Raw genomic sequence first — 25,870 nt, forward strand, 5'->3', positions numbered from 1 at the left:
ACTTTAATAATATCACATCTTTACAAATATGTAAAGCCGTATAGATCTAGGAGTAATGTCCCTGCATGAATTAAAAATGTTACGTCAAGAGTGAAAGTAGCAAAACTTTATCTCAATTCGAGATTTAGTAGTTATTTAGTTAATTAATATGTAGACAATTATCACAAACTGGAATAAATTATGGGATAAGTTAATAAATAAATTGTGACCGTGGGTGCCGAAGGGGACGCGGACGTGGCCTGAAACGACGAAGGGTCTCGCATACCTATAAATTAAAAATAGTTGTTAATGCATGACTCAAAAATGTGACGTCACAAGTGAAAGTGGTAAATTATTTGAGTCTCTAGGTTAAAATATTAATCATAAACTAAAGAAATTACTCGAGTACTGTTGTCACAAATTCTTAAACACAGACATTCGAATTTTTTGTTGGAAAATGACATAAAAATGTGAAAGTGAAAGTACAAAACTTCATCTCAATTCGAGATGGAGTGTTTAGTTATTTATATAATTAGGATAGAGACAATTATCTAATTGCAAGCATGATGTAAATTATTAGATAAATTAATAAATAAGTTGTTACCGTGTAAGTAAATCGAAAGGGACCTGGAAATGTGAGCTGCCCGAGACGTATCGCATGTAAATCCAAGACTGCTTGACTTTGAAATTTGACGTCACAAGTGAAAGTGGCAAGACATTCACTAATTTGTGTCTTTAGGTTAAATTATTATTCATTTGTGAACAAAATAGTCGAACACTGCTGTTACAAATCGCCCTCAACCGAATTTATTGTTAGAAAATGACATTAAAAATGTGAAAGCAACATTTTTTCTCTGTTCAAGATGTAGTAACTAGGACTTTGATACTTATCCCAGCATGGTGTGAATTAGAAGATAAGTTGTGATCATGGATGTCGAGGGGGACGGGGGAATGGAAGCTGCCCAAGGGGAGGAAAGGGGGTCTCGCCCGTTCTGCGTTTACACCCAACGAAGCTCTTATCCCTGGCTAGTTGACATTTTTAAACGACGTTGGCAAAATTTCAAAATCCGGTGGCAAAATTTGATGAAATGGGAACCAGCCCATAAAGCCGCGTGTGTCAGAATTCTCAAAAAAGTTCCCGGTTTACGGCAAAGTGCCCAAGCTGGGATGCATGTTTTAGCAAGGTACAAAGACTTTGTGGTTAAAACCGATTTTAAATATTATGGTAAATTTAGATTTAAAAAAAGCTAATCAAATTATTGTGTCATATCGGTCTCCAAATTTTTAACGTGATGCAAATAACACAAGAATTAAAAATGTGTGCATGTACATAAGAATATATTTTAGCGTTTCTGTGACGTGTTACACATAAAATTGGAACCAGTTTGAAAGCTATGTGGCCAATTACACGACATAAATATTCAGATACATGTCTTTCCGTAATGTTTTATGCAGGCTTCACATCGTTCTCCTGTATCATATTTTACTCTTGGTTGACATTTCGTCCTCGTCGTGGCACAGTCAGTGTCAGTTTGAATTGCGACCTTTCTCCCATTGACGCACCTGTAAACAGCTTGCGGGAAGCATTTGCTGGTGCTGTTGTGCGGTTTTAATTCATAACCACAATAATATAGCCAATTTCCTATTGTGTTAACATGAGGACACATGCAGCCAGATTCACTTTCGTCCCAATAAACTCGATCCTGAGTTCGAACGCTTCTTTGATGATTATCCTCCTCTTCCGTCAAGGATATAGCTCCCTTGAGGAAGATTAAGCTTACGACAAGCAGCAATGCTGAATTCGTCATAATTGGCTAGATAGCTCCCAGCGTTTCAGTCAAAGTTAATACGCAAATTGTTAAATAATCTAAATTAAAAAAATATTTATTGTGAAAATCCACGTAACCAGAAAATTCTCTTAAACTTCTTACCTGTCTCCGATTTATTAAGCTCAAATTTATTTGAAGTGTAATTCCGGTCAAATCGTCAGTTAAAATAACTGAAAAAGAGAAATTCAAGAATGGGTTAACAATTAATGGCATTGTATTGTTTCAGGGCCTTCTGGATGCTCGTGTTCGTATTGTGCGTGTTCATTGTGTACTACATCATCAGAGAAGGCATCCGGAGAACAATGGGGCATCCACTGACGGTTACCATCGAAACTGAGGAAATAAATATTGGTGATGCTAAATTCCCGCAAGTTGGAATTAGTCCAAATGGTGGTTTTAAGTTGAGATATATGCGTCAAGCTTGGAAGTGAGCATGCATTTTAAATAAAAGTTTTACTGAATATGTATGCATCCATTACACACGTGTGCATGTAGTGTAAATGTCACGAGGCTTTCTTTTCTAGAAACTACTTCGAGGAATGGGATGGAAAAGAAGTCCGGCTTAAAGATGGCCGTAAATGGAGCAAAAACGAAGTTGAAGGAATAATGAAGGTCATCTATCATACCTGTCATCCAGGTACCACCAATGCACACAAAAATGGCGTTAACATACCAGAAGATGTAGATGAAATGTTTGGTGAGAACACTAAAATCCAGGGAACTCACTTGGACAATCCTGAAGAAGCAGGAATGAAATCGAAGGTTATTCCACTCATGAAAGAGGTAATGTAAAAATTATGCAGCGATAGCAGCAAAAACATTTACTTCTCATAAAATTCCAGGGAATGATAAACTGCGATGAGATCATAAGGGGGTGCCTTTTAAATGGGAAAAGCTATGACTGCAAAGTTTTATTTAAAGAACATTTTTCGGAATGGGGAAGCACATGTGTTTTCAATGGAATTCCCACAGAGGCGACACGACGGTAACCATTAGACTCTTCAATTTCAAGCCTATATACAAAGATGATAATAATTACATTTCCATCAAATATTTTCGGTGCTAGAAATGAAACAATTCAATCTAAACTAGGAGGCAGCACCAAGGAAGAAATTAAGGAATGGGAGCAAGCCGACTTAGACGAAGATGTTGCTAATGTGGAAAAGAAAAATGATACGAAGCACCGCCCTGCGGTTCCCTGGAGGCAAATGGCTCCTGGTAAGTCATCCGGGTTGACCTTTGTCATAAGGGAAAATCTGGAGGATAGAGCCTGCGTTCACAGTGATGATACTGGCTTCATGGTAAGATTATTTCGTATCTAAATTAAATCATTATTACACCTAATCTCATTTTCATGTGTAGTTGGCTGTAAATAATCCAAGAGATGAGCCACAGATCGAACGATTTGGAACATCATTGCCATATGGGAAAGAAATTTATGTCTCGCTTTACCCAGAAGTCATCCTAGCGGAAAAGGACGCCAAAGATATTTCCATGGTTAGAAATTTTACAATGGATAAACCCTATTGTACATATGTATACACATATACTGCATTTATGATTTGGGGAAGGATCGACGTGGCTGTTACTTTAGCGATGACGAAGGTGACGCGCATTTGGATTTCTACAAAAAGTATTCTAGGCAGAACTGCTTGGAGGAATGTTTCGCCAAAGCAGTTTACGAAAAGTGCAAATGTGCTAAGGTCTCCTCTCCAGGTGAGTTTTCACTGTACATATTCTCTAGTTTTTGCTACGGTATCTTATTCCCAATGATCAGGGTTCCCGGGACGGAAATTGTGCTCTTTACCCCAAGTGAATACTTGCGTCAGGGAGAAAGAGGGTGAATAATTAATTGATGTGCAATAGTTTAAAAACATTATGAACATATAAATGGCAAACTTTTAGAAGAAATGCACAACCAAGGACTGAAAGCTGCATGCCCAAAGTGTCGCCCGAATTGTCGGGACACCAAATACCGAACATCGGTTACCTGGAGTCGAATGACAGAAGATCGCATGAATTACTACCAGAAAATGTTCTATGGCAAAGATTACAGGTGTTTTGATTAAATCGTATGTTCGTCCTGGTATTTTTTATGCATATAACTTTTGTGTATATATCTAGGGGCAACAGGAATATTTCCGTATCAGTGGTAAATGTTTACTTCGTGGTTGATTCGGTACACCCAACACGAAGGAGTGCAAGGTACAGCACCTTCGAGGAAGTTGGTAAGGTTTGTAGTATAAATTTGATCAATATAAAACGTTAATTGGCTTTGATTCGGACAAGGCCTTATCGGTGGGACCGTATCCATGATCACTGGCTTGTCCTTGTTGGACGTAATTGAGACTCTTGTACTAATCGCGGTAATAGTAGTGTCAAAGTATAAGGTGTGGAATAATCTTGGAAGAATGGGAGGCCCAAGCTGTGAGTAACTTGTGCCAGCTTTATACACGTTAAAATAACATCTGGTTTCTAACAAGCTCGAATAATATTATTCATAACAAGAGTTAATGTTTTGCATGTATATTTCTTTCAGTTAAATGGAAACTAGCCATCCCCAAGTGCTTTAGACGGAATAACAGGGTGGCTCCCGAAGAAATTGAGATGGCTGAAATCCCGCGACCTGTCGAAAGACAAGCGTTACCAGGCCCTCGTCGACTCCATCCGATGGAGAATATGCCTGGATATCTTCCATAAATCAAATTGTCCACCACCAAAATATAAGGTCATGATACTAAAACTAATTGTAAAATCCAACCGAGCATTTAGTCAGAAGAGTTTCCCAAAAAATTGCTTTGCGCTGATGCAGAAACATAATCCTTAAATCAGTCTTATTTCACAAAATCCATGCACGATTCCCTTCCTAAAACTAAGCTTAAATTGCTTGCATTGTAAAATCTTGAAACAATAGCGACAACGTAGCATTATAAAGTGGTATTGTTCTTATTATGAAGGAAGTGACGTAGTTTATATTAGTCTGACCAGGAAAAAGTTGACAAGTGACGTTGAGCCATTAAATTCTTGTGAATTTATGTATATTTCCAAAAATCACAAAAGTATAATACAAGGTGCACACAGCTTGATATTAGCTTTATTGAACATTTTTAAAGTAAGGAAACCATATAAAACCATTTATCTAAAATTATTTATTCCTAATATTGATAGTGTAAAATAATTATTTTTATTTAATGTGAAAGAACCTTAAGTTCCCACCAATTTGCAAATGAGGCTCCCAGTGCACATGTTAGGCATAGATATGTGTCCCAGGTGAGGTATTAAGTTAAATCTTGATTTTTCAAATTTACTGTACTGTTCTTCCTCTTGGGGTCCAAATATGTAATTATCTTTGCCAAATTTTCGCACTTGCATATAGTTTCATTTGCAAATTTCATGCTAATAGATATGTTATGCAGATACCTAAATTGATTCATTAATATGTGTTTGATCAAAATCTGATAGCAAACTCTGGGAGACCTCCATTGTAAGCTGTTTAATGAAAGGCACAGTTATCGCTGCGTGATTTTGTTTATAGTAATAAAATTGTAAAATGATACTGCACTCATATGAATAGGAAAGTAGCACAACTTAAAATAGCTCAAGATATTTACATTCTTCACCAATTTCACATTTTATCTGTAAATTAGACACTAGCTATAGACATAGGATTGATCTAAATACACATTTGATAGAAAACACAGTTTATAAAATTTGACATAGCTTTCAGTCTTAAGTAAGTATGTACATATTTCATACAGTTTATCAATGACCAGCTTGACAGTTGCATAGAATTGTAATATATGGCTTAATTATGCACATATAAAACCTAGATGAATATGCACATATACAAATTGATACGCACAAAAGAATTCGAATATGTATACATTAACTTTATATTCAGAATTTCAACTTAAGTAATATTCACTATGATAATTATACATGTTTCACCTTTAGAACTATTTATCAACTAGATATTTATTTGTGGTCAGAATTGATTTATAGAATACCTATTTCCTTGCCGCTCAAACCTTTAATTAAAATCATTATGCTAAAAATAGACCGCTGCGCTTTAATTTCACGTGCTTTAGTCATCTCAATTTAAAAACTTTAAAACTGCCCATTTCCAAAATCATACATTTCACTGGATTTAAAAAACTAGTCGTTAGAAATTTTTGGAAAAATTGCGTGATTTCTTTGATCTGTACTTAATTAACTAAGGATTTGTGTAAATATATTAAATACTTCAAGTGAAGCAATCTCCGCTAATTAATAGCACGTAAATAAGCGTTAAAATTCCAGACAGATCACGAGCACATTTGACTAATCCATCAGCTTTTTAGTCACACTAACACATACATAGATATGCACATAATACTTCAAAAATAAGTATGCACATACGTACAACACAATTTCATTATAAGGTTTAGGTACACAAATAAATTTTGAGATTGTTCGATTTCTTATTTATTTTTTATTTCTTTTTATTTATTGCTTGGTTATTCATGTAACAATGGTGTTTATTTTTTATAACGAACTGTATGCTTAATTTTGTCTTCGTTTAAATAATGATTTTGATACTTTAATTATATAATTCGTCAAGATATTGCTAGGTTACAATATAATAATTTCCCTATTCAAACCTGGTTTAACAAATATTTACATATGAATATGTATGATTTGATAATTCGATGAATATCTGTTGCACCATCTAAAAACCCAAAAAAAATAAATCACCCCACAAATCACACCCAAGCTCGTTCGATTTCGCATTTTACAATTTATTATAAATTATTTACACATGTAAACATGCATAAAATTCGTTTCGATTGTCTACTTTGTATGTGCATTCAACTAACCAACTGAAATTTGTAGTCATAACAACACAAAGTATCATTCTGTTTGAGTTATAACGAGTTGAGAAATCGTAATGATTTTCCGGTTTGGAATACATGTAGGGAGCACTAGTTGTTTACCTAGTGTCAAGTCAATGGCGGAAAGTAGCATCAGGGACACTAAATCCGAACCGAATAAATAATTTACCGTATCAGTGTTTCATAACAAGCTTCAATTCCATACGAATCTTACATACTTAAAGGTATTGAATTAAAATTTCTATGCTGGTTTAATTCAAATCGAATATTTAGCTTTAAGCGCATCCATTAGTAATCTAACATCTTGATAGTACGTGTAATGTACTCAATGTGCAGATTTTTCCCGAAAGGGTGTTATTGGAACTAATTAATACGTGTAAATGTTTTAGAAATTTCTCGATTTGGTTTCCACGAGACTAAAATTATCTATGTAAATATGCAACAAATTTAATTTCCATATTGTCAGTAACGACGACGTGGCATAAATATTTTAATCATTACTATACCAGGAAATTATAAATGATCAAAATCAGTGTAGTAGAAAATAATTTCTTGAAAACGAATTACATATTTTGTAAATTGCTTTTAGTTCTTTTTATTTATCCCTGAAGCAAAAAATTTGCATGACATTTAGTTGGGGTTAAGCATACATACTGTTAGCATATATCAATCAAAGTCACTACCCGCTAAGTATATTGATAAATTTAAGCATTTCATGGGTTTCCAAGTGGTCCAAAGCAGGCGTTCCGGGTTAAGAAATGTTCATATGAGTGGTAAAGATGGCGTTGCATGCCGGGTCCGTTAACTGTGATTTTCTTCTGGATAACTCTACATTATAAAATTTTAAAATCAGTACCACGGACTATGTATAGCTATAAAATCAATGAAAGAAAAGTGGGCAATTTAACTAACCAATGCAGTATATAAGATATCAGCCTGCTCGAGGGCTCTCGCCAGCATCATGGAGTTCTGGTAGTGAACGTTGTCATCTGCGTTGCCATGGATCAAGAGAAACTCTTTGTTAACAATTCCTGCCATATTTGCCATCACGGAGGATTGGTTGTAACCCTCCCAATTGTCTTCAACGGTTGGAAGTCCCATGTATCGCTCGGTGTAAATCGTATCTGGATATATAAAAACATAAAAACGTTAGATGGTGGTGTGGAATACTACGAAAACCATCCGACGTAGTGTAGCCAATAACACAAAATTTGCTTAATTAATATAGGTAGGTTGTGCTGTTTTATTTTTAGTTCACCATAGTACAACCAGCTGGAAACTGGAGCGCCGGAAATACCACATTTGAACACGTTCTCGTTGTCTTTTCCAAGCGCCTAAAACGAAAAATTTTCTTTGTATAAATTTACACAGGTTTCATAGAGTTGTACAAAACTTTTATCGTGTTTCTAGGACATCCAGGTTTTATGTACTTCAGTAGAAATTACACATAAGTTTAATTACCATTGCCGTCGCATATCCGCCGTATGACCATCCCCATATGGCTGTTTTATTCGGGTTAATAAAACTCAAGGTGTTGATAAGGTGCCTAAAATATTTATTTATTAGAAGGGCACCCAATTTAGCATTAGGTTTTAATCAAACTCTAATTTTTTGGATAATTAGAGTGAAAATGAATTCACGAAAAACCCACGATTAACAACTTTGAGCTTACTTTGTCACCGATATTTGATCCTCAACTTCAACAGATCCTAAATTCCTGTAAACAGCAAACTTTTGTTCTGCAGACTGTCTTGCAGAACCGCGGCCATCGATATTTGCGAAAATTACTCCTTTCGAACTGGCCAAATATGAACCCCAATTGACGCCGTAATCTTGCGTGATTTTCTGCGAATCAGGGCCCGCATAACTACGTATTTACATAATGTTGAGATTTTTAATTTTAGAAATTGATAAATAAATTGATTTGAAAGTTGTAAACTTACACTTCCACGAGAAGTGGGTATTGTTTGCTTTCATCGAAATTTGGCGGGAGATAGAGACGGACTTTAGCCTTGTAACTGAGTGGAAGTTCGACCTCCATTTCTCTCAAGGATGGCAGGAGCTTGGTTGCCAGACGTTCACGAACTGGGGCGTTGTCGTTCCAAACAACAGCAATTGAGTTGTTCTGGATGGAGGGAAAATCCAATTGTATATATTTGCATTTTTGGTGGTCGACTTTCAAAAAATTATCAGGTTGCGGATTATTAATTTGCTACCGGGTTCATAAACTTTTACTTTGATTGCAAATAATTTTTCCACACTGGCAAAAATTAAATTAAATTTTTCACTTGTCCAACTCAGGTTTGGTTGGGACCAATTTCACTTCGAAACAAAAGATAAACATACCTTTTAATTCCAACAAAAATTCAAAAATTACAGGTCTTGATAAATCCGATGTTTTGAATTGAAAAGTTTAAAATTAGAGCCTCAGATTCAAATTTCTGAAAATTTGAAATATATATGGATCCGTTTTTTATGATGAACATTTGTCCCACCTAGATCTGAGTTTTACACGTGAAAGTTTTGTATTGTAACTTCGGGGCCATCCATAAATTATGTAACGCAAAAATCGCGATTTTCTAGACCCCCCTCCCCCCTTTAACATGTGTAACATAGGCACGATATTATTGGAGCCTTAGACCCCCTCCCCCCTCTAGCATTACGTAATTTATGGACGGCCCCTTCACCTAAACTGAAATTAATAAAATTAATTTTCACTCACCGAAGTGAATCTTGTAGTGACCTCGGGAACACCAGGTCCTCGACAGGTGTGCATGTAGAATTTGAAATTTGCGCTGAATGAAACCGAATGGGAGCGACATTCTTCGTTCGTGCTGGTCAGAACGGTACAACTGATACATTCTGGGGGCGAGTTTGGTCCCGTGGTAGCAATCGAGTAGACATGACGTTCGCTAGGATCTCCCAACGGAGACGTTTCTGGATGAAATCCAGTCCCGGAAACGTATCTGTGACGACGTTTCATTTAAGTTAGTGATGGGGAAATTGAAGAAATTTGCGAACATTGCGAAATTTCGGAAAAAAATTGTCGATTTCGAAATTTGGTAAGATTAAGAGAAAAATATAAATCCGCAAAATTTTATGATACTATTTACATTTCTGGACGTTTGCAAAGATAATTGTCCAAATTTTGTAATTTTGTAATTCTGTAATTTTGTAAACTTTGTAATGTGAATTAAAGGATTTAAGGACTAAATATATTTAGCAATATATATCTAACAATATATTTAGCTCGTGCACGAAAATTTACATAAAGCCCTTAATTCGAAATTTCTGTCTATTAATCGTCAAAATTCGTCAAAATTATGTTATAAAATTATAAACGCATAATTATTAAATTTTGTAACCTTCACAAAATTGACTAATTAGTACTTCCCAAAAGTATTTTTATACTGAATTTTATGCTCACAATTTGTTATTAGCCTCATCCCAGCCCAATATGGCATCCACATGGAAGGCACCCTCCGTCAGAGGTTGTAATTCTGGATTTGGCGGGACCGAATTGATGGAGAGCACGTGTCGGTAGGACCTCTGATTAGGGTCCGTGGATTGTTGGGCGTTTACAAAGGTGAGGAATTTTGATCCGTCTCGAGAAACGAGGGGCCGATGCGGGTCCCACCAACCGACAGGAGTTGTCGCCCACCTCTCAAGCACCTATTGCACAAGTCCTTTGTTAAAGCAAAGTCTACGATCAATTAGCGCGAAAATTTAAATTTAGTTTGGAGTTTTAGGTTTCTACAAACGTGTGGTAATCTTATCTTGAATCATTATTCTTTAACCGGGAGTTATATCAAGTCTAAAAAAAATTGGCACGAAAATTGAGATTTGTTTCAGACTTTTAAATTTCTACGGTCTCGGTATTTCATTTTGAATGATTATTTCTAAGCGGAAATTAAATTCAAATCACTGCACGATATTTAGAATTAAATACGTCGTCATGTACTCCGTACCATAAAATTATAAAGTATGTAAATACTCGGCATTACCTCCGAACAAGTTCCACTTGCCGCGCTACAAAGGTTCCAAACCGTTTTATCTTGGTTTCGGTTGAGGTTTTGGATAATCACTTGGTCCGCTGTGGCCCAGGTGATGGTGGCGATGTAATATTGCAATCTGTCGTGAGAATGAGAATAAGAGAAACATAAGCTATTTAAGCACCTTCCATAAGCGAACAGGTTTTTTGACGATTAGCGAGGGGTAGATAAATATATATGTCATAACATATGCATATTAGCATAATGTATGTATGTATGTATGTAGAATATACTTACACCAAAAATGCATGTCAAATGTTATAAGCGATACTGCAATAGATATTGAAGTAAAGTTGGAAAATCTTACGCCACATCTTGTCCGGGAGGGTACACGATTTGTCGGATGGCAGTGGGATCATCCAATTTTACGATGTGGAGAGAAACAATGGGATTATCACGTCCAGCCTATCAAATAAAATATAATCTTTGATTTGGGAAATGTATATTAATTCAACCTATTGTCTTTAATTAATTTTACTAGATTTGTTCGGAATCCAGTAACTATTTTTTTAAATTTTTGGTTGCATCTGTTTAATACAAAAACTATTTGGCCTTCTTTTCAAAAACAAGTGAACAAAAAATTTTTGTTTCATGCTTGACCAGGGAGATGAGTAGACTACGATTTATTTGATCACATGTTAAACGAATTGGCACCCTTACAAATAATGTTGTCCTTTTGAAAAGGAGAATACTAAACTACATAAATATGTTATTTAAATTCGGGGTAACGTTAACTAAACAAAAAGTAAAGTTTACTATGGATTTAGTGCAGTTGACTTAAAAGTGAATCCAGAGTGTGTTTACTTTTGAGAATGGTAACATTATTTTTAAGAGTGTGGGGTACCTTTGGGTATCGGAGAGGCTCATAGACCGGGTACACGGTCTCCCTCACGCCGGGCTCTCCGTAGAGCGGCCACTGGAAAAAGTCGACCCCGGAGTCGTCAAACCGGACGAAGGCGAGGCTCGAACTGTCCTTCGAAAACCACATGGCCACCGGACTTCCGTACATTTCCTCTGTGCAGAAATTGTATATTTGTTACTATTTTTTTTACTTAAATATCTGTTTAACTAATTTCTAAATTAATATTTATAGCACCAAATTTAAGATGCTTTGTTCCCAAAAAAGTTGAGTTCCACAAGCTTAAGCCCAGTACCAGAAAGTAATATTTAAAGTATACAAAGAATTTTTAAAAACACTTGGGATAAGTAGATTTTTCAAGTAGAAATTTAACAAGAGAACATTTCTCCAGTAAAGGTTACAATATGGTTCAATTATCAGTTATTTATTTTGGGCCAAATTATTATTTTTGATTGCATTCTATTTCATCGTCATTTGCATGGTCCAATTTTGGTTTCAAAATTAAATTAATGTTTCCCATACGTATTTTATGAAAAACCGGTGATAAATGTGCATAGGCTTATACATGTCACCACGGAAATTCCAGTTGCATAGCGACCAAGTTATTCTTATCAGGAAAAGTTAAATTACATACCTATGTACCTCGGTACATTTAAACTCAAACCTTATCTGTCAAGCATGTGTGTCTTAGCCACGTTATGATTGAACAGTATGTACACCTGCCCACTAAGTAAGTGACTCACCTTCATACACCCAGTCAGAAATACCGTTGAAGATAGCATCCCCTCCGTCCTGCGTGATCTGCACGGCCGCATCGCCTGCCCCATGGCCCGCCTTGTAGTGAACATTGTTGCCGTACACGAAGGCGACAGAGTGACCATTCGCGTCCCACACGACGAGCTGTAACTCCTCCTGGTCACCACCTTCCAACCCGGCCGGTTCAATTACGGTGAACTCGCTGGAAACATACCAAATAAACATTTTAAATTAGTATTAACTAGCGTATAAGCCCGTCTCCCGCTGGGCTAGAACACTTTGATTGTCGTGAAAATTAAGGGGATTGTTCATAATTCCACGGAATTATTTTAGTATTGTATCTATATAATTAGCTGGAAATGCCTGTTCGCAAGGAAAGTAAAACTTTTTCCACTCTCACTTCCGTCACGGAAAAGTAGTTTCACTTCCGTTGCAGACAAACATTTCCAGCTTATAATATAGATTGATGCAAAAACTAAGGAACACACACAGACAGACAAACGGACGGACGGACAAGAGGAATTCAATAGCTTTCATGCTAAACTCCATTTCAAGCTGACTGAGCTCAAGCCACAGGTAAGGAAAGTGAGATTCCAATGTTATTTTCGTGTGGCGGTGAGATCAGACAGCTTGAAACGGGGTTTATATACGCAGGGTGAGATAATAAGTAACGATTAAAGTATGCTCCCAGATTTTGATTAAACAAGTGTCAATTAATTACAAATTTACTAATATGCAAAAAAAAGCAAAATATATCCCAATGGCTACGTTTGATTTGCATCGAAAGAGGAGAAAACACGCAGTAAATTTGGAAAGTGTAAAACTTGTTAACTTTTCTCCTCTTTAGATGCAAATATCTAAATTATGCTTAGTCTTTTATAAATTTCGTCGTAACTGAATTTGTTTTTGATTGAAACCAATTTGTTAAAAAATTGATCAGAAGGAAGCCAGTATTAAATGGTTTGGAAATGTTCACCGGGTCGTGACGCATGGCATTCTCGGACCAATTAAGTTTTATGCATATATTAATTAATTAATTATTCACTCACCCAGTGGCCAGCTCGAGTACGTCGTACTTTGCGAGATAGGAGTGACGCCAGAGCTATAGACAGATAAGGCCAAACCAATTATCAAATCTTGCTTATCAAATGAATCAATCCAGCCGACAAATTCGTGACATGGATTCATTACAAATTTACACGGGCGAGTTATGTCACCAATTGTGAAAAAACAATGATTATGCAAATTATGTAAAACTTTCTACTGCAAAATTTTAAAATATTTACTCACGGGTCGTCTGCTGTGCTCAATTAAGATGAATGCGTTATCCTTCGATACGGACAATCCTAAGGCTTGATTACCCTGGATTAATAGTTATCTTTGTAAATTTTTTATATAATTTACAAAATTTTGAAAAATTTTGAAAAAATTGTGTTTCCTTACAAATTTGGGTTCAAACACATCGCTGGATACGATCGTGTTGTTCACCTTGGTTTCCAGGTTGTAATCTATAATGTTGTTTCCCTCAATTACGCGAAGAGTGTCGTCTGCAAATTGGCACATATGCAAATTAAAAAAATTTTTGCAACCTTTTTCTTGCAAATATCGATTTACACATTTACCCGATCCTGGCACCCATGAGCCTCCGAATCCACCCGCGGATAGTGTTCCCAACAAAAAATCGTCCAGTGTAATGGGAACTTTTTCATCTTGCCTGGGTGCAGATTGCACAGAAACTATGAACGCAACAAGTGCGAAAAATAATGTGCGAAATTTCGTCATTTTTGTGGACAAATTTGGCAAACGAGTCAGTTTACCAACGAGTCAGACAGGAGTGATTAATTTGAGGGAGTGAATAATGGTAAAATGAGGGGAATAATTGAGTATGGATGGATGAATTGGAATTTATTGGAGAGTCGAGTTAGTTACTTATCTGCAGATTGTTATCGTAATCAAGCAAGGCAATTAAACAATTGACAAGCGTTTTGAATGAATTATGCAAGAATTAGCAGTTCTTATGCAAATTTTGTGTTTATTTTATACGATTCCAAACACCGTGACTTTTTTTGGACCAGTGTTATTTGTTTTGTCACGTTTTTCTTAAACAATTTGAAAAACATGACAGAATTGCTCTACAAGACTCTTTAATAAAATTCATTCCTTATCAACATTTCCCGGGAACAAGTCATTCTTCTTTTAGATATTTTCGGATTTGTTCAGTTTCAAAATGTCAAAACATACAATGTTGATTCATAATTATGAGGCATAAATTCTAAATAAGTAGAGCAAATTTAGTAATTTTTAAATAGTATTTTAGCTATATCGTTAATCTTTAATCAAATTATTTAGGTTTGTTGGATTTATTCTGGAACAATAAAAATAGACTCATTTTTTTCTGTTTTTTAAGTCAAAGCAATTTTCATTAAAAGTTAGCCAGCTAAGAATAGATGTTTATTATATGGGCAAACCTTGATTTAAATGGAGGACAATTATCTAATAAGTAAATGATGAATTGAGAAGGAAATTAAAATTCGTTCGGAGAGGAAATGGCTTAAATTTAAATATCTACTTACAAGGGATAGTTCTTGATTGCTTATCGTGCCCAGGGTGCCCACCATGATTTTCAAAGTCTACTCCTCGATCAGTTCATACATACATATGTTAATGTAAATCGTATACTTACTCGGTGCCGCAGCGTGGCGAGATACTTGAATTTGTATTTTGGACGAATTTTAACCATTTGCATATCCGTGTTGAAGTTCAATTACAAGTGTCTGCATTTTGTTTATTTCTCAGGGCTTTGTGATAATTGTAATCCAAAGATTTTTCAAAATCCATTGACGTATCGAAATTTATGATAGTTTGTCAGAACTTTGCTAAAAGTTATTAAACTTATTGTCACGCATATGCGCTAAATATGAGTTTAATCAGAGTAGCGAATGGACCTTTCACCTTGTAACATATCCACCCAGGCTCGGCTCGACTTGGATGGATATGTCCATCAAAATAAAAAGCATTGAATATATAATTGGCTTGAGTTCTTGGTTCTTCACCAAGAACTCGAGAAGACATTTATAGACATAGGAGTTATTCTGTCTAGAGATAAGGGTGTTTCTGTTACAGGATGTAACAGAGACACCAGATAATTAGATTAGTTTGAATGAAGAGATCTGCTCTCCCTGAAACATAAATTTTAGTTGAGTTAGTTTTTAGATTCAGACTCTTAAAGTCATCTTTGTTTTTCGTGTCCAGCACGACTTAGGTACACATACAAACTCCAATTCTGTAAATAAATATATTTTTGTATGAAATTTATCAAGTGTTTCAGTCGCTTGATCCGCTCTCCCACGATAATAAGAGCATATTTCCGGCACCACCTCTTTTTTGCGGAAGCATCAGGTTACAATCTTGGGCGCTAAAAGATTGAAAAAAACACACAGTAGACCATGAAATGGAAAACGACAAGCAGTCGGGAAACCACAGAACTATACTATTCTATCTAGAAGAAGTACTGGACGAGCGATAGTAGCCACACTATGAGCGCCGTCTATGCACATTCACCAACTAATAATACACTGGTAGGTGTTGCACCCGAGCGCCACCACTTCTCACCTAGCAACTAAATAATACACAGATGGGTATGTGCGCCACCGTCGCTCCAGTTGACACACAACTTTGTATACTCAAATCAGCAGGGAAACATACCCATTGCGGGAAACATCCCTTGTGAGCTATTTTTTCCTTCTTTTCATTATCAAGATAAGATTAAGGTTAAATTTTAATGGACTGGCAAGTTATGTATACATACACAAATACGTACATATGTAGTTATGTATGTAAGTAAGTAGAACTACGCCACGTGGAGGATGAGCCTTAATGAAAGATTTAAATTAGATTAAGAATTGCTGACGTATGTATGTATTAAGACTGAATACATTGTGTTTGACAGGGTTATAAAGGTGATGGAATATTTATATTGACAATTTTTGCTGTAAATAACCGGTACATTTATACTTAGACTACTCCCAATGTAATTTGGATAATTTTAAGAAGTAATGAGGCAATTGAAGCTTACGCTTAGCAAATGCAAAAATGATTATAACTAATTTTTAAAAGTGGCAAAATATGCAAAATAACTACTTTAACCTGACCAACCTATTATTTTGCTTTGTAATCGTAAAGGAAAGCACCCAGATATATACATACATTTTAAAATTTAACTTTGCAAACATGCCAGTCCAACGTGAAATGGATGATTGCTTTAAAAACAGGTAATCTTGTTGTTCCACCAACTCCCCTCGATTGTAATAAGTAAATTTATAATGATAAATATCTGACGTTTGGCCTTTATGTAAACTAAAGGAGGAAATATTCCATATAGTAAATATGTTCTTACTCAAAACAAAAATAACTAGATTAAAGAAATCAAACATTAAGGGTTCTTAATTATTTATTTGTTTTTGTATCAAGATAGGAAAACAATTTAGGTTAGTCGACTCACATATATACATATTTAGATTCGATTTACCTGGTCAATTTTGGGACGAGGGTAGTAATTTTGTGCTTTTATAAGGTCACGTAGCTAGTTTTTCGTAGAAAAAAATAAATTTTGTCTAAAATTGCTGGTTTCGATTGGGTAAAAGTCAAGTTCTTGAGGGGGGAAATTCGTTTCGTTTTGAATAAATATATATGAAGTAGAGTAAAATTGAAAATTTGAAGGGTTTTTGATACCTGGGAACCTTATGTTAAATAAAATACTTATGTTTCTCTGGAAACTTAAAAACATATTATCATAATTTCTTAGTGAATTGCAGGAGAGTTGATTCGATTTCTGAATATCAGTTGCATTTTTGGCGACTTTGGTTTAAATTTTGGGTGACATTTGACGCAATTTTTGGCTACTTTTTGTTGAATTTTTGGGCAAATTTGACTTGATTTTATTCCAATTCTTAATATTTTTTGACGAATCTGGAATACCATTTGGAACCTGTTAAAATATTTTTGTTCGAAATTTTCTACCTGATTTGAAATGGAATCGACCCGATTTTTTAAAATGCTCCGTATCTCGCTTCACTTCACGAATTATTTCGGGTCCTCGCCTTACATAACAAAACCATGGGATGCCAAATACCCGGGAACATTTCTGGTTAAAACGTCCCCATTTCTGGTGAGGAAGTGTTACGCGGGATGGACCATGGTGCTATGCCACACCATATTTTTCGCTGCTAGAGGTGTGACAAGCATACTGAGGAAGGATTTCGGCTCATTTTGCTTTTCAATGCTGTTCTGCTCAATTTGTTGTAATCTGCTGTCAACTATGCTGATCTTTCTGGTCACACCGAAACACTTTTCGCAAATGATGAATGCCCAGTATGTATACTTTATGGAATATCACAGTAAGTTGTGTAACTACTTATTTCATATTATTATTTAGTTTTTAAGTTTAGTTATTTCCTGATCACACCCTTAAAAATATGTAATGTTTAATTCCGCATTAAGTAAACTTCCTAAATGCATAAAAAACTTCAAGTTAACGTTAAGCTGGATTTAGTAGTTTACTTAATTTCAACTTAGTTTAGCATGTTAATTTGCACTTTTCAAGAATCATACTATTTTGAAGAGCGTCCTTCAATTTTGAAAAATGCAGTTTATGTATACAGAAACGTTTGTCAATTTTTGAAGTTTCGCAAGACCAATATTATGTATAATTCAAATTAACATTTAAAGCCAAGCTATAATCCAGAATTTCTCGTGCTTTAAATCTATCTACATAAATTAATTACCGGATAAATGACAAAGTGTTCTATTAAGCTACGGAATTAATTTTACTCTAAAAATAATTAATTATGTTTTCAACTTCGTTATAGGGCGATGGATGCCATCGTACAACCCGGAAACGTCCAGTGTCAACAAAATACTTGACTTGATGGCGTTTACGACCGTGTTTTCCGTCGTCTTGACACACATTTTGTGCTTTCTCCACTTTCTCGCTTTGCCTAAAACTTCGATTTACATAAGTTCTCTGAACATTTTGCAGTTCAGGCATTGTTTCATGCAGAAATTGGCCTACATGGGATTCGCCGTGTTCTACTTTCACTTTTTTGGAACGGTCTATTCGCTCATTTTGTTTCACTGTTTAGTCGCGAAGACGTACATTTGGTTCATTTTTCACAAAATTGTGCGAGATTTTAGATGCATTTTGGGCGATGGGAGGAAACACGGGACCATTACGGTGAGTTGGGGAAAATTCCGATATGAATATTTGCATATGTTTATATAAATACGTACCGAAGTATACAACTTAAAATAGATGGTTCGAAGGGCATGCGCTCCAATTTTGACCAAATCGGTGTCAATAACTTACAAATTTAGCTGATATGAAATTTGTAAAATGTACACTCTCCCAACCTTCAGGTTTTTCGGGGATATTTGCATCTGAAAAGGAGAAAATCAGCCAAAAAGTCGGCAAATTTTACACCTTCCTAATTTTACCGTGCGTAATCTGCGGATCTACGGATCTAGATCTGCGGATGCGAATATTTCAACAAAATCTTAGAATTGGGAGATTGTATCTTTTGCAAATTTAGTACAACTTAAATTTGATACCTACTGAACGCATTAAAAATTTAGAAATCTTACAACAATAATTGTGTAATTAATCAGTGGATTAAAATAAAATATTTTTTAATTACGAATTTATCTCCCCTTTCTCAGGAACTCCGGCACCCGGACAATCTCCCGATCGCGTTTCGCTCCTTACAAGTCATTCATCGCGTCACGATCTCGATTTACGGGCCAATCCTCCTCCCCACGGAAACCTTCTGCGGGGGCATCGTAATCTTGGGGGTGTACATGTTGGTCCGACATTCGCAGGATTTAAATACCACGACCTTCTCCATCGTGACCACGTGGTCGATAAGCATGTTTCTCATGTATACGATAATCCTGCGCGTCGCGGGAATTATGTTTCTCAAGTCGAAGAAGACCATAGATTCTTGGAAACATTGGGGCGAATCGGATGAACTGAGAAGATTCTGGAGATCCGAGTGGGCCCGGAAACATATCGGGAAATTTCGAAAATCATGTCGCCCCCTGGCCATAGAGTTTCCGGGATATTACAGATTTAATAATTTAAGCATGTTGAAATTCATACAGGGAATTGTTCGAGGAAGTTTAAGGGTGTTGTTAGCGTTAAAATAGGCATTTAAATAAGATAAATTTGTCTTAACGAATGTGAATAGTAAAACCGGAAAGTTAAAAATCGTTCAAAATTTGTTCCGTAAAATAATCCGTTGTGTCTAAAAGATTAAGTTAATTGAGAAATTGCACAATAAAAATTACCCAATTAAATTTTATCATTCAAATTAAATTAAAAAATATGTTTGTAATTACAGTTATCTATTATGTAAACTATGAAAATATTCTGGTTTTAAAAAATTTCCAGATTCCATAATCCATTCAAAGGAAAAAATTGTCCTTTGATTTATTGTTGTAACTGACATAATTTTATGTCAGTTACAACAATTTTTTCGGACAAAATGAATATTTATTAATTTCTAAAGGCCCTCAAAACTTGTAATAAAATGCGCATTTATGTATTTACATACATATATATGCATAAGCGACACAATAATCGCATGCGAGTGCATTGAGGTGTCTGCAATAGGTCCAACTGGTGACCTGCGCAGCTGGATGTCTACCCCTATGGGTAGGAATCCTCCTCACATAATACATACATACATATGCATAATGGGCGTACTCACGACAACTTGTTATTTCGTATCACCACTCATTTAGCAAACTTGCGAAAATCAAAATATTTCTGTCGCGAGGGGATTCGCAAAATATGACTTCGCAAATCTCTCTAGTCTCACAAATCTATTGAAAAACACCAATTTTCGTATTGTTTCCATGGATTTCTCTAATTTCTCTTGCTGGAGATGGTGAGGATGAATTTGCGAAATAATTTTGCGAAATAAGAACATGCCCAATTGCTGGATCAATTTGCGAAAAAAATCGCATGGTTTTCCAGCAAAATTTTTGCGAAATCTCGCATATCTCACAAAACTTCGCAAGTTATGTTGCTATGCTCATTTTGCGAGATATGCGAGATATGCGAAGGTTGACGTGTATACGCTAAATGTATGCTTACATATTTACATATCCATACTGTGAGTTTTCCAGAGTATGATATAAAAGTATCAGTTAGATTGGTAAATTATAAACCTTGACTCGGAACGTATGTATTTATATTTGTGTTACATCTGTATTGTACGTTTCAACTTCATACTTTTATTATCATTTTGCGCTCTTAAAAATAATGTTACCCTTTTGAGAAGTATGTATGTATGCTGTCCGAGTTATGCATATAAATAAATTATGCAAAATCCCGAGTAGCATTAACTTGATAAACAGTAGAGTCCAGCCTGGATTTAGTATAGGTTCATTATTTTCTGGATAGCATATACTTTCCAAAAGGATCTTTTTTTAAGAGTGGTATACATACGTATTTCAATTTCCACAGGTTAAATCTTCCATGAAATGCTTTAGTTTGAACGCCACACTGGAACTTTCAATACTTCATATAAACAAATAAAGCAAAGAATCAAGCTAAATTAGCATGGTTCAATTCAGTAGCCGCGGAAGGTCATGCGGGAACATAAATTCTCATAATGATTTATTTAGAACAGTTGGATAAAACAAGATCAAACGGATTGCTATAAAAATAATTGCATATTTGAATGGTACTAGTTATAGATTCAATCAATTATCTTAAAATTGGAGTGGAAGACCAATGTACATATGTACATAATTAACTAATTTCAATATAATATTGAAATTATGGTTCAAGCTGGCGTATTACGTCATTTTTGTACTTATAAACCGTGGGGACAAATGCATTGCCTATCGTCATGGCAAAATTTCCGTGGAGATAGTGTCCCTATGTTCCCACACAGTCCACGGCCACTGCTTGAATAAGCAATTAGCAATGCTAATTGCTCATGTACATATTTCCTACCTAACGAATCCATGTTATGACGCTTTTCCAACTAAAATTTGGCTAGTTACGACCACTTAACATACATTCACACAAGTCAACGTTGCATACCAAGAAGATTATGCTAATCACAAATCCATGGCGTGCCAGGTACTAAATTAATTGTCACCTTGGAAGTGATGGACATTCTATCGTAACCTCATAATCTTTGAGTTGCGAATTACTTACGTGGAATTTTTAGTTAATTCGAGAGACCAGTAATACATAAAACATACATATTTGATAACTTTTTGGCCAATAGAACAACACAATTATCTACAATTCTGCCGAGTTTTTCAGTTAGTTTCGACGAGTGCCAATTTTTCTGAAAGCTTCCTAACCTGGAAATCTCTTCCTTCAAAAAGTGTCAAAATCTGTAGTGCGTATTACAAAAAATTCGCAACGACCTGGTCTACCAGAATTTCAAAATAAATTCCCAGAGGTAAAAAAATATTGAAAATGTGCTAATTTTGGGGATGAGTCATATCTTAATAAAACACTTACAGCAGGATAATTACTTAATAATCATGCTGGATAATAAAAGCCAGGCTGCTCAATTTCTGGATGCTACCTTTCTACCCTTCCCCCCAAACAAGAGTCCCCCTCCACCGTATCACAATTATGATGCTAATTACAAGTCGTCCCCACAACCACACCCACAGCAAAATATAAACGTGCACATGTCCTCCCTATTTCGAACCGAACCTCAGATTTTCTATATTCATCAAGAGAAAAATGCTACCCTTGGGGGTGGTGCTCCCCCCGGGGAAAAAATCGCACCGGCCGCCGGTCCCAAGATTGAGGTTGTCACAGGTTTAATGCTGGATTACAAAGCGAGGAGGGTGCTATTCGTGAGGTAATATTTTATTAAGTCTTGAAAAATGGGGTGGAATCATTTAAATGACGGACTTTTGAATGAAAAGTGAATTTTTTAACAGCTATGTATGACTGTATCAGAATTATCCGGATTTTATATTCAATACTTACAATTACTACTGGGCCGTTAATAAATTATTTAGAAAAAGGCGATTTTTTGGGTTACATCATTTCTGAACTGCCCCCACATCAAACTAACACATCACTTTGAAACATATGTACCTGCTCAAAAATTTAGTTTTCATTCAAAGTCAGTCATCCCGATTTCTGAGTGAGTATTTTTCATTCACATTCAGTCATTTGCACTAGCTCAAATTCATCGAACTTCATTTCCTACTTGACCCCATGTATTAGACATACCTGCGATGAAAAATGAAAGAAGTGCAAATTTCGTTCATTTACGCTCATTCGTCTAAATTGAGGGATTCCTTCAATCATTTTCATTCAAACGACAGGAATTTCATTTTCATTCTTAGCCAAATCAGTGAACAGGATTCAAATGACGAATTTTATTTTCACTCTTAGCCAAATGAATGAAAGTGAACCTCTCTGGTTTGAACTGAATACTAAATTTTTTTTTTTCAACAGGAAAATTTTCTCCGTGTTGTTCTTCCACATGCTTATTACCATTGGGGGCATGATTTTTGCAAGATCAAAAACCACCCCAAATCATAACGTGTTTCGCTCCGACATCGCTAATTATGCTGCCATCGGGGCCACAATAATCGGTGTGGTGACCTTAATTACCTGCTTCATTTGCAAACCGTGGCGTAATCGGTGGTGGATGAAGGCAACGTTATCGAGCTGCGTCATATATTTGGCGGTGTGTGCCGTCGCGACTACCCCGTAGTAAGTACATACACTTTCTCATACAATGCAATGGTGTAAGGTGTAACTCTCAGATTTTGTTGAAATTTTATAATTATGTGGTCCAGCTCAATACAACCAACGTTTCTTGCGGCTGCTTGTGCGCCGGACGGAATTAGTCAAAATATTTGAGGTCAAAGTTGAAAAATGGACGATTTTTCCCTTAGTGGGGTTTGCTTCGTCCGCTTTATAAAAATCACCCGTTTTTTCAATTTTGAGGAAATTTATACTAATACAATGGCAAAGGAATTGGCTATTTTTTCATATCGACTTGTTTCTACCAAAAATTAGATTAAAATATCTAAAGTTGCATTTATCCCAAAACTCATGAACTTGATTCAATTTTTAAAAATTGTATTTGAATACATTGGATAGGGGTAGAGTGAGATTAACGCGTTGTCCACAGTAGCCTTAAGGACATTACTAAATTTAGAATTCAGAGTGCATTTATTTAGTTCCTTAAAGCGTGCCATTATTTTTAAGAGCGTGTTTAATTTTTCTGGTTTTTTGGTAAATTTTGGTTAAGTTTTTAACCAAATTTTTCTCACAGTGACACTTATTACCAGTGCGTCTTATTCTTTTCCGTGTTGGCCGGCATATTTGGTTCAAGCTTCATATTCACCTTCCAACCCTGGTTGGACTTCAACCCTTTGACGGGAATCAGCCTGGCCCTGGTGTCCTCCGCGGTCGTGATTTCTTCAATGTGGGGCATGGTGAAGAGCGAAATTAAGGCCCAGAACGTGAGTAAAAAATACTTGATAGAAAATGACAAAATTATTCATTCACTACTAATAAAATCGTGAATAGTTTTTTTTAAATTTGTAAATTAATAAATATTGAAAAACATTAATTCATAGTCATGAAGAATGAATGAATAATTTGATTTCTCCATTTTTATTTCTTAATAATTCCATTTCCATAAGGGGAACTTCAGACAAAAAACGAACAAGGAAAGAATAATGAATAAATTGTTATTCAAATTATGAATGAAAGAATATTCACGAAATACTTATTTATTCATTCATATTCATTCAGAAAGGATGATGGCTTTTAGTCATTCGTAATTTTCTAAGATATGCTTAGTACATGGGGTATATTTAGAAATCCCTATAATACCACAAATTTGAGATTAAATGAATAAAAAATGAATAATGAAAAAACATCTAAATATTCCGAATAAAGTTTAATTAGGACTGAGTTAAGTACCGTTTTTTGAACAGGTATCCCAGCAACCGGACGGAAGTGACGTAAATGAAGAATGAATCAATTTTGATTTTCCAATTTTCAATAATGAACAATCTTTTCTCATATAAAAATTGACAGTTTGACCTTTCTTCAAGCTACACCTGTATTTTCTTGCGAGTTATATCAAAAACCAAGCCAAAGATTAGGAGTCACATGACACCTATCTTTCTGTTGAAGAAAAATACTGGCGGCAAGGTTAAATTTTGGAATTAATTTTGTCTCGTTTTTCCTCCGAAACACAACTTTACCCCCCCAAAATTTTTCTTCAAAAAGGCCAATTGAGGGTCACGTGGTTGCTAAATAATCTTTGGGTCCATTTTTTAAACGAAACGTCAGAAAATCTTGATGTATGTAGCTTGAAAGAAGGTTCCACAGCGAATGAATTTATTTACATTTTGAACAGGTACCGGAGAAACAGGAGGGAAGCGAAGTTATCGAGTTTGCCCTGGCCGCTGTCCTCATCGGGATTTGCATCGTGGTCTTGACATGCCACGTGATGGTGTCCGTTATCGGTAACTTTCTATCTTCAAGGAAATTTGTGGGTGTGGCCAGACCGCCCGAAGTTTGAAAGATTACACAAGTCATGTACGCCTTGATAAGTATTCCGTTATTAAAGTTTGGATTGAAGGAGAGCTAAAATTGTGTTAAAAACTTAAACTTTTTGCAACGTTAATTATTAATTAAGCTACCACTTGATTAATTACTCAGGATAAAATAGTTTTTAAAATTATGAATGATCAAGCCCCTTTCTAGGAATTGCGCAATCTCCCGATTGCGTTTCGCTGCTTATAAGGAAACATCGCGAAATTTTTAACATCTGGCAATAGAATTTCAGGGATATTTATTACAGATTTATTTAATGACTTAAACATGTTAAAATTTACACAAGGATTTGTAAGGGGAAGTTTGAAAGTATTGTAAGAGTAAAAATAGGCTTCGAAACAAGATCAATTGGTTTCCAGGAATGTGAATAGTAAAACCGGAAACTTCAAGGGTTCAAGATCTATTCTGCAAAATAATCCTTGAAAATAGCTTAATTTAATGCAAAAATTGCGCAATAAAAGTTACATGTTTCAAATTAATTAAAGAATCCGGTTTGTGCGATAATTTTTTTTACAATTTCGTTTATTATGCTCAACATGTTAATACATACATATGCATATGTATGAGGTCCGTAGCTTTCCAAAAATATGCGGTTTATGGGGTTTCGAGCGGAATACTGCACTGACCTTTGACCTCTATTTCCGGTCGAACCAGGTCACTTAGGGCTTAGGGACCAATACATTTTTTATTCAGCCTCTCGAGATGTACAACATCAAAATTTGGGGGGAATATCACGGCGGGGCATTTCACGTAAGGACAGTGCCTCCTCCTTTATTGCTCGGGCTCAGCATAAGCAGACCCGACCGAGAATGCAAATCTGCTTAGAATATTGATAATACTCAATTAATAAGTTTAGTTTTAGAATTTGAAATAAAATGATCAGACTGACTGATAAA

At 35.6% G+C, this 25,870-nt stretch overlaps 3 protein-coding genes across 5 annotated transcripts; 2 read left to right on the forward strand and 1 right to left on the reverse strand.

Annotated features, from left to right (window-relative positions):
• Positions 1-906: 906 nt before the first annotated feature.
• On the forward strand, positions 907-4,508 carry LOC110854873. The gene is made up of 11 exons (XM_022103299.1): positions 907-1,163; positions 2,035-2,235; positions 2,333-2,591; positions 2,651-2,793; positions 2,875-3,109; positions 3,171-3,305; positions 3,380-3,524; positions 3,714-3,864; positions 3,933-4,036; positions 4,098-4,235; positions 4,348-4,508. Exons 1-11 carry the CDS (start codon positions 907-909, stop codon positions 4,506-4,508), a joined length of 1,929 nt encoding a protein of 642 aa, XP_021958991.1.
• Positions 4,509-7,247: 2,739 nt separating this feature from the next.
• LOC110854923 (venom dipeptidyl peptidase 4) lies at positions 7,248-14,213 on the reverse strand. Its single transcript, XM_022103353.2, has 16 exons — positions 13,969-14,213; positions 13,790-13,893; positions 13,637-13,708; positions 13,396-13,448; positions 12,334-12,548; positions 11,576-11,745; positions 11,039-11,136; positions 10,684-10,810; positions 10,107-10,351; positions 9,402-9,645; positions 8,623-8,804; positions 8,352-8,546; positions 8,141-8,225; positions 7,938-8,013; positions 7,592-7,803; positions 7,248-7,507 (listed from the first exon to the last, which is right to left on the reverse strand). Exons 1-16 carry the CDS (start codon positions 14,126-14,128, stop codon positions 7,481-7,483), a joined length of 2,265 nt encoding a protein of 754 aa, XP_021959045.1. The 5' UTR covers positions 14,129-14,213; the 3' UTR covers positions 7,248-7,480.
• A 7,272-nt stretch (positions 14,214-21,485) lies between these two features.
• Positions 21,486-25,461, forward strand: LOC110854874. 3 transcript variants are annotated; one of them, XR_004835844.1, is made up of 6 exons: positions 21,486-21,825; positions 21,890-22,239; positions 22,848-23,108; positions 23,653-23,866; positions 24,347-24,373; positions 24,775-25,461. XR_004835844.1 is itself a non-coding variant. In XM_035855764.1 (6 exons), exons 2-6 carry the CDS (start codon positions 21,911-21,913, stop codon positions 24,937-24,939), a joined length of 972 nt encoding a protein of 323 aa, XP_035711657.1. In that variant the 5' UTR covers positions 21,493-21,825; positions 21,893-21,910; the 3' UTR covers positions 24,940-25,461. The 3 variants fall into 3 exon arrangements, 2 of the variants coding, with proteins under 2 accessions (XP_035711657.1, XP_021958992.2); XM_035855764.1 differs by having other exon boundaries at positions 21,493-21,825; positions 21,893-22,239; positions 23,677-23,866; XM_022103300.2 differs by having other exon boundaries at positions 21,494-21,825; positions 23,677-23,866.
• The last annotated feature ends 409 nt before the right edge of the window (positions 25,462-25,870 follow it).

This window comes from Folsomia candida, unplaced genomic scaffold (assembly GCF_002217175.1).
Source record: "Folsomia candida strain VU population unplaced genomic scaffold, ASM221717v1 Fcan01_Sc011, whole genome shotgun sequence".
Lineage (NCBI taxonomy): Eukaryota > Metazoa > Arthropoda > Collembola > Entomobryomorpha > Isotomidae > Folsomia > Folsomia candida.

Coding starts and splice junctions, on each gene's coding strand:
- LOC110854873 (XM_022103299.1), top strand. CDS start 907: ATGGATGTCGAGGGGGACGGGGGAATGGAAGCTGCCCAAGGGGAGGAA. Junction 4,037..4,097: donor CAGCACCTTCGAGGAAGTTG/GTAAGGTTTGTA, acceptor GATTCGGACAAG/GCCTTATCGGTGGGACCGTA. Junction 4,236..4,347: donor AAGAATGGGAGGCCCAAGCT/GTGAGTAACTTG, acceptor TATTTCTTTCAG/TTAAATGGAAACTAGCCATC.
- LOC110854923 (XM_022103353.2), bottom strand. CDS start 14,128: ATGACGAAATTTCGCACATTATTTTTCGCACTTGTTGCGTTCATAGTT. Junction 11,746..12,333: donor TTCTGACTGGGTGTATGAAG/GTGAGTCACTTA, acceptor ATTTCTGCACAG/AGGAAATGTACGGAAGTCCG. Junction 7,804..7,937: donor TTCCAGCTGGTTGTACTATG/GTGAACTAAAAA, acceptor TTATATATCCAG/ATACGATTTACACCGAGCGA.
- LOC110854874 (XM_035855764.1), top strand. CDS start 21,911: ATGCTGGATAATAAAAGCCAGGCTGCTCAATTTCTGGATGCTACCTTT. Junction 22,240..22,847: donor AGGAGGGTGCTATTCGTGAG/GTAATATTTTAT, acceptor TTTTTTCAACAG/GAAAATTTTCTCCGTGTTGT. Junction 23,867..24,346: donor GCGAAATTAAGGCCCAGAAC/GTGAGTAAAAAA, acceptor TTTTTTGAACAG/GTATCCCAGCAACCGGACGG.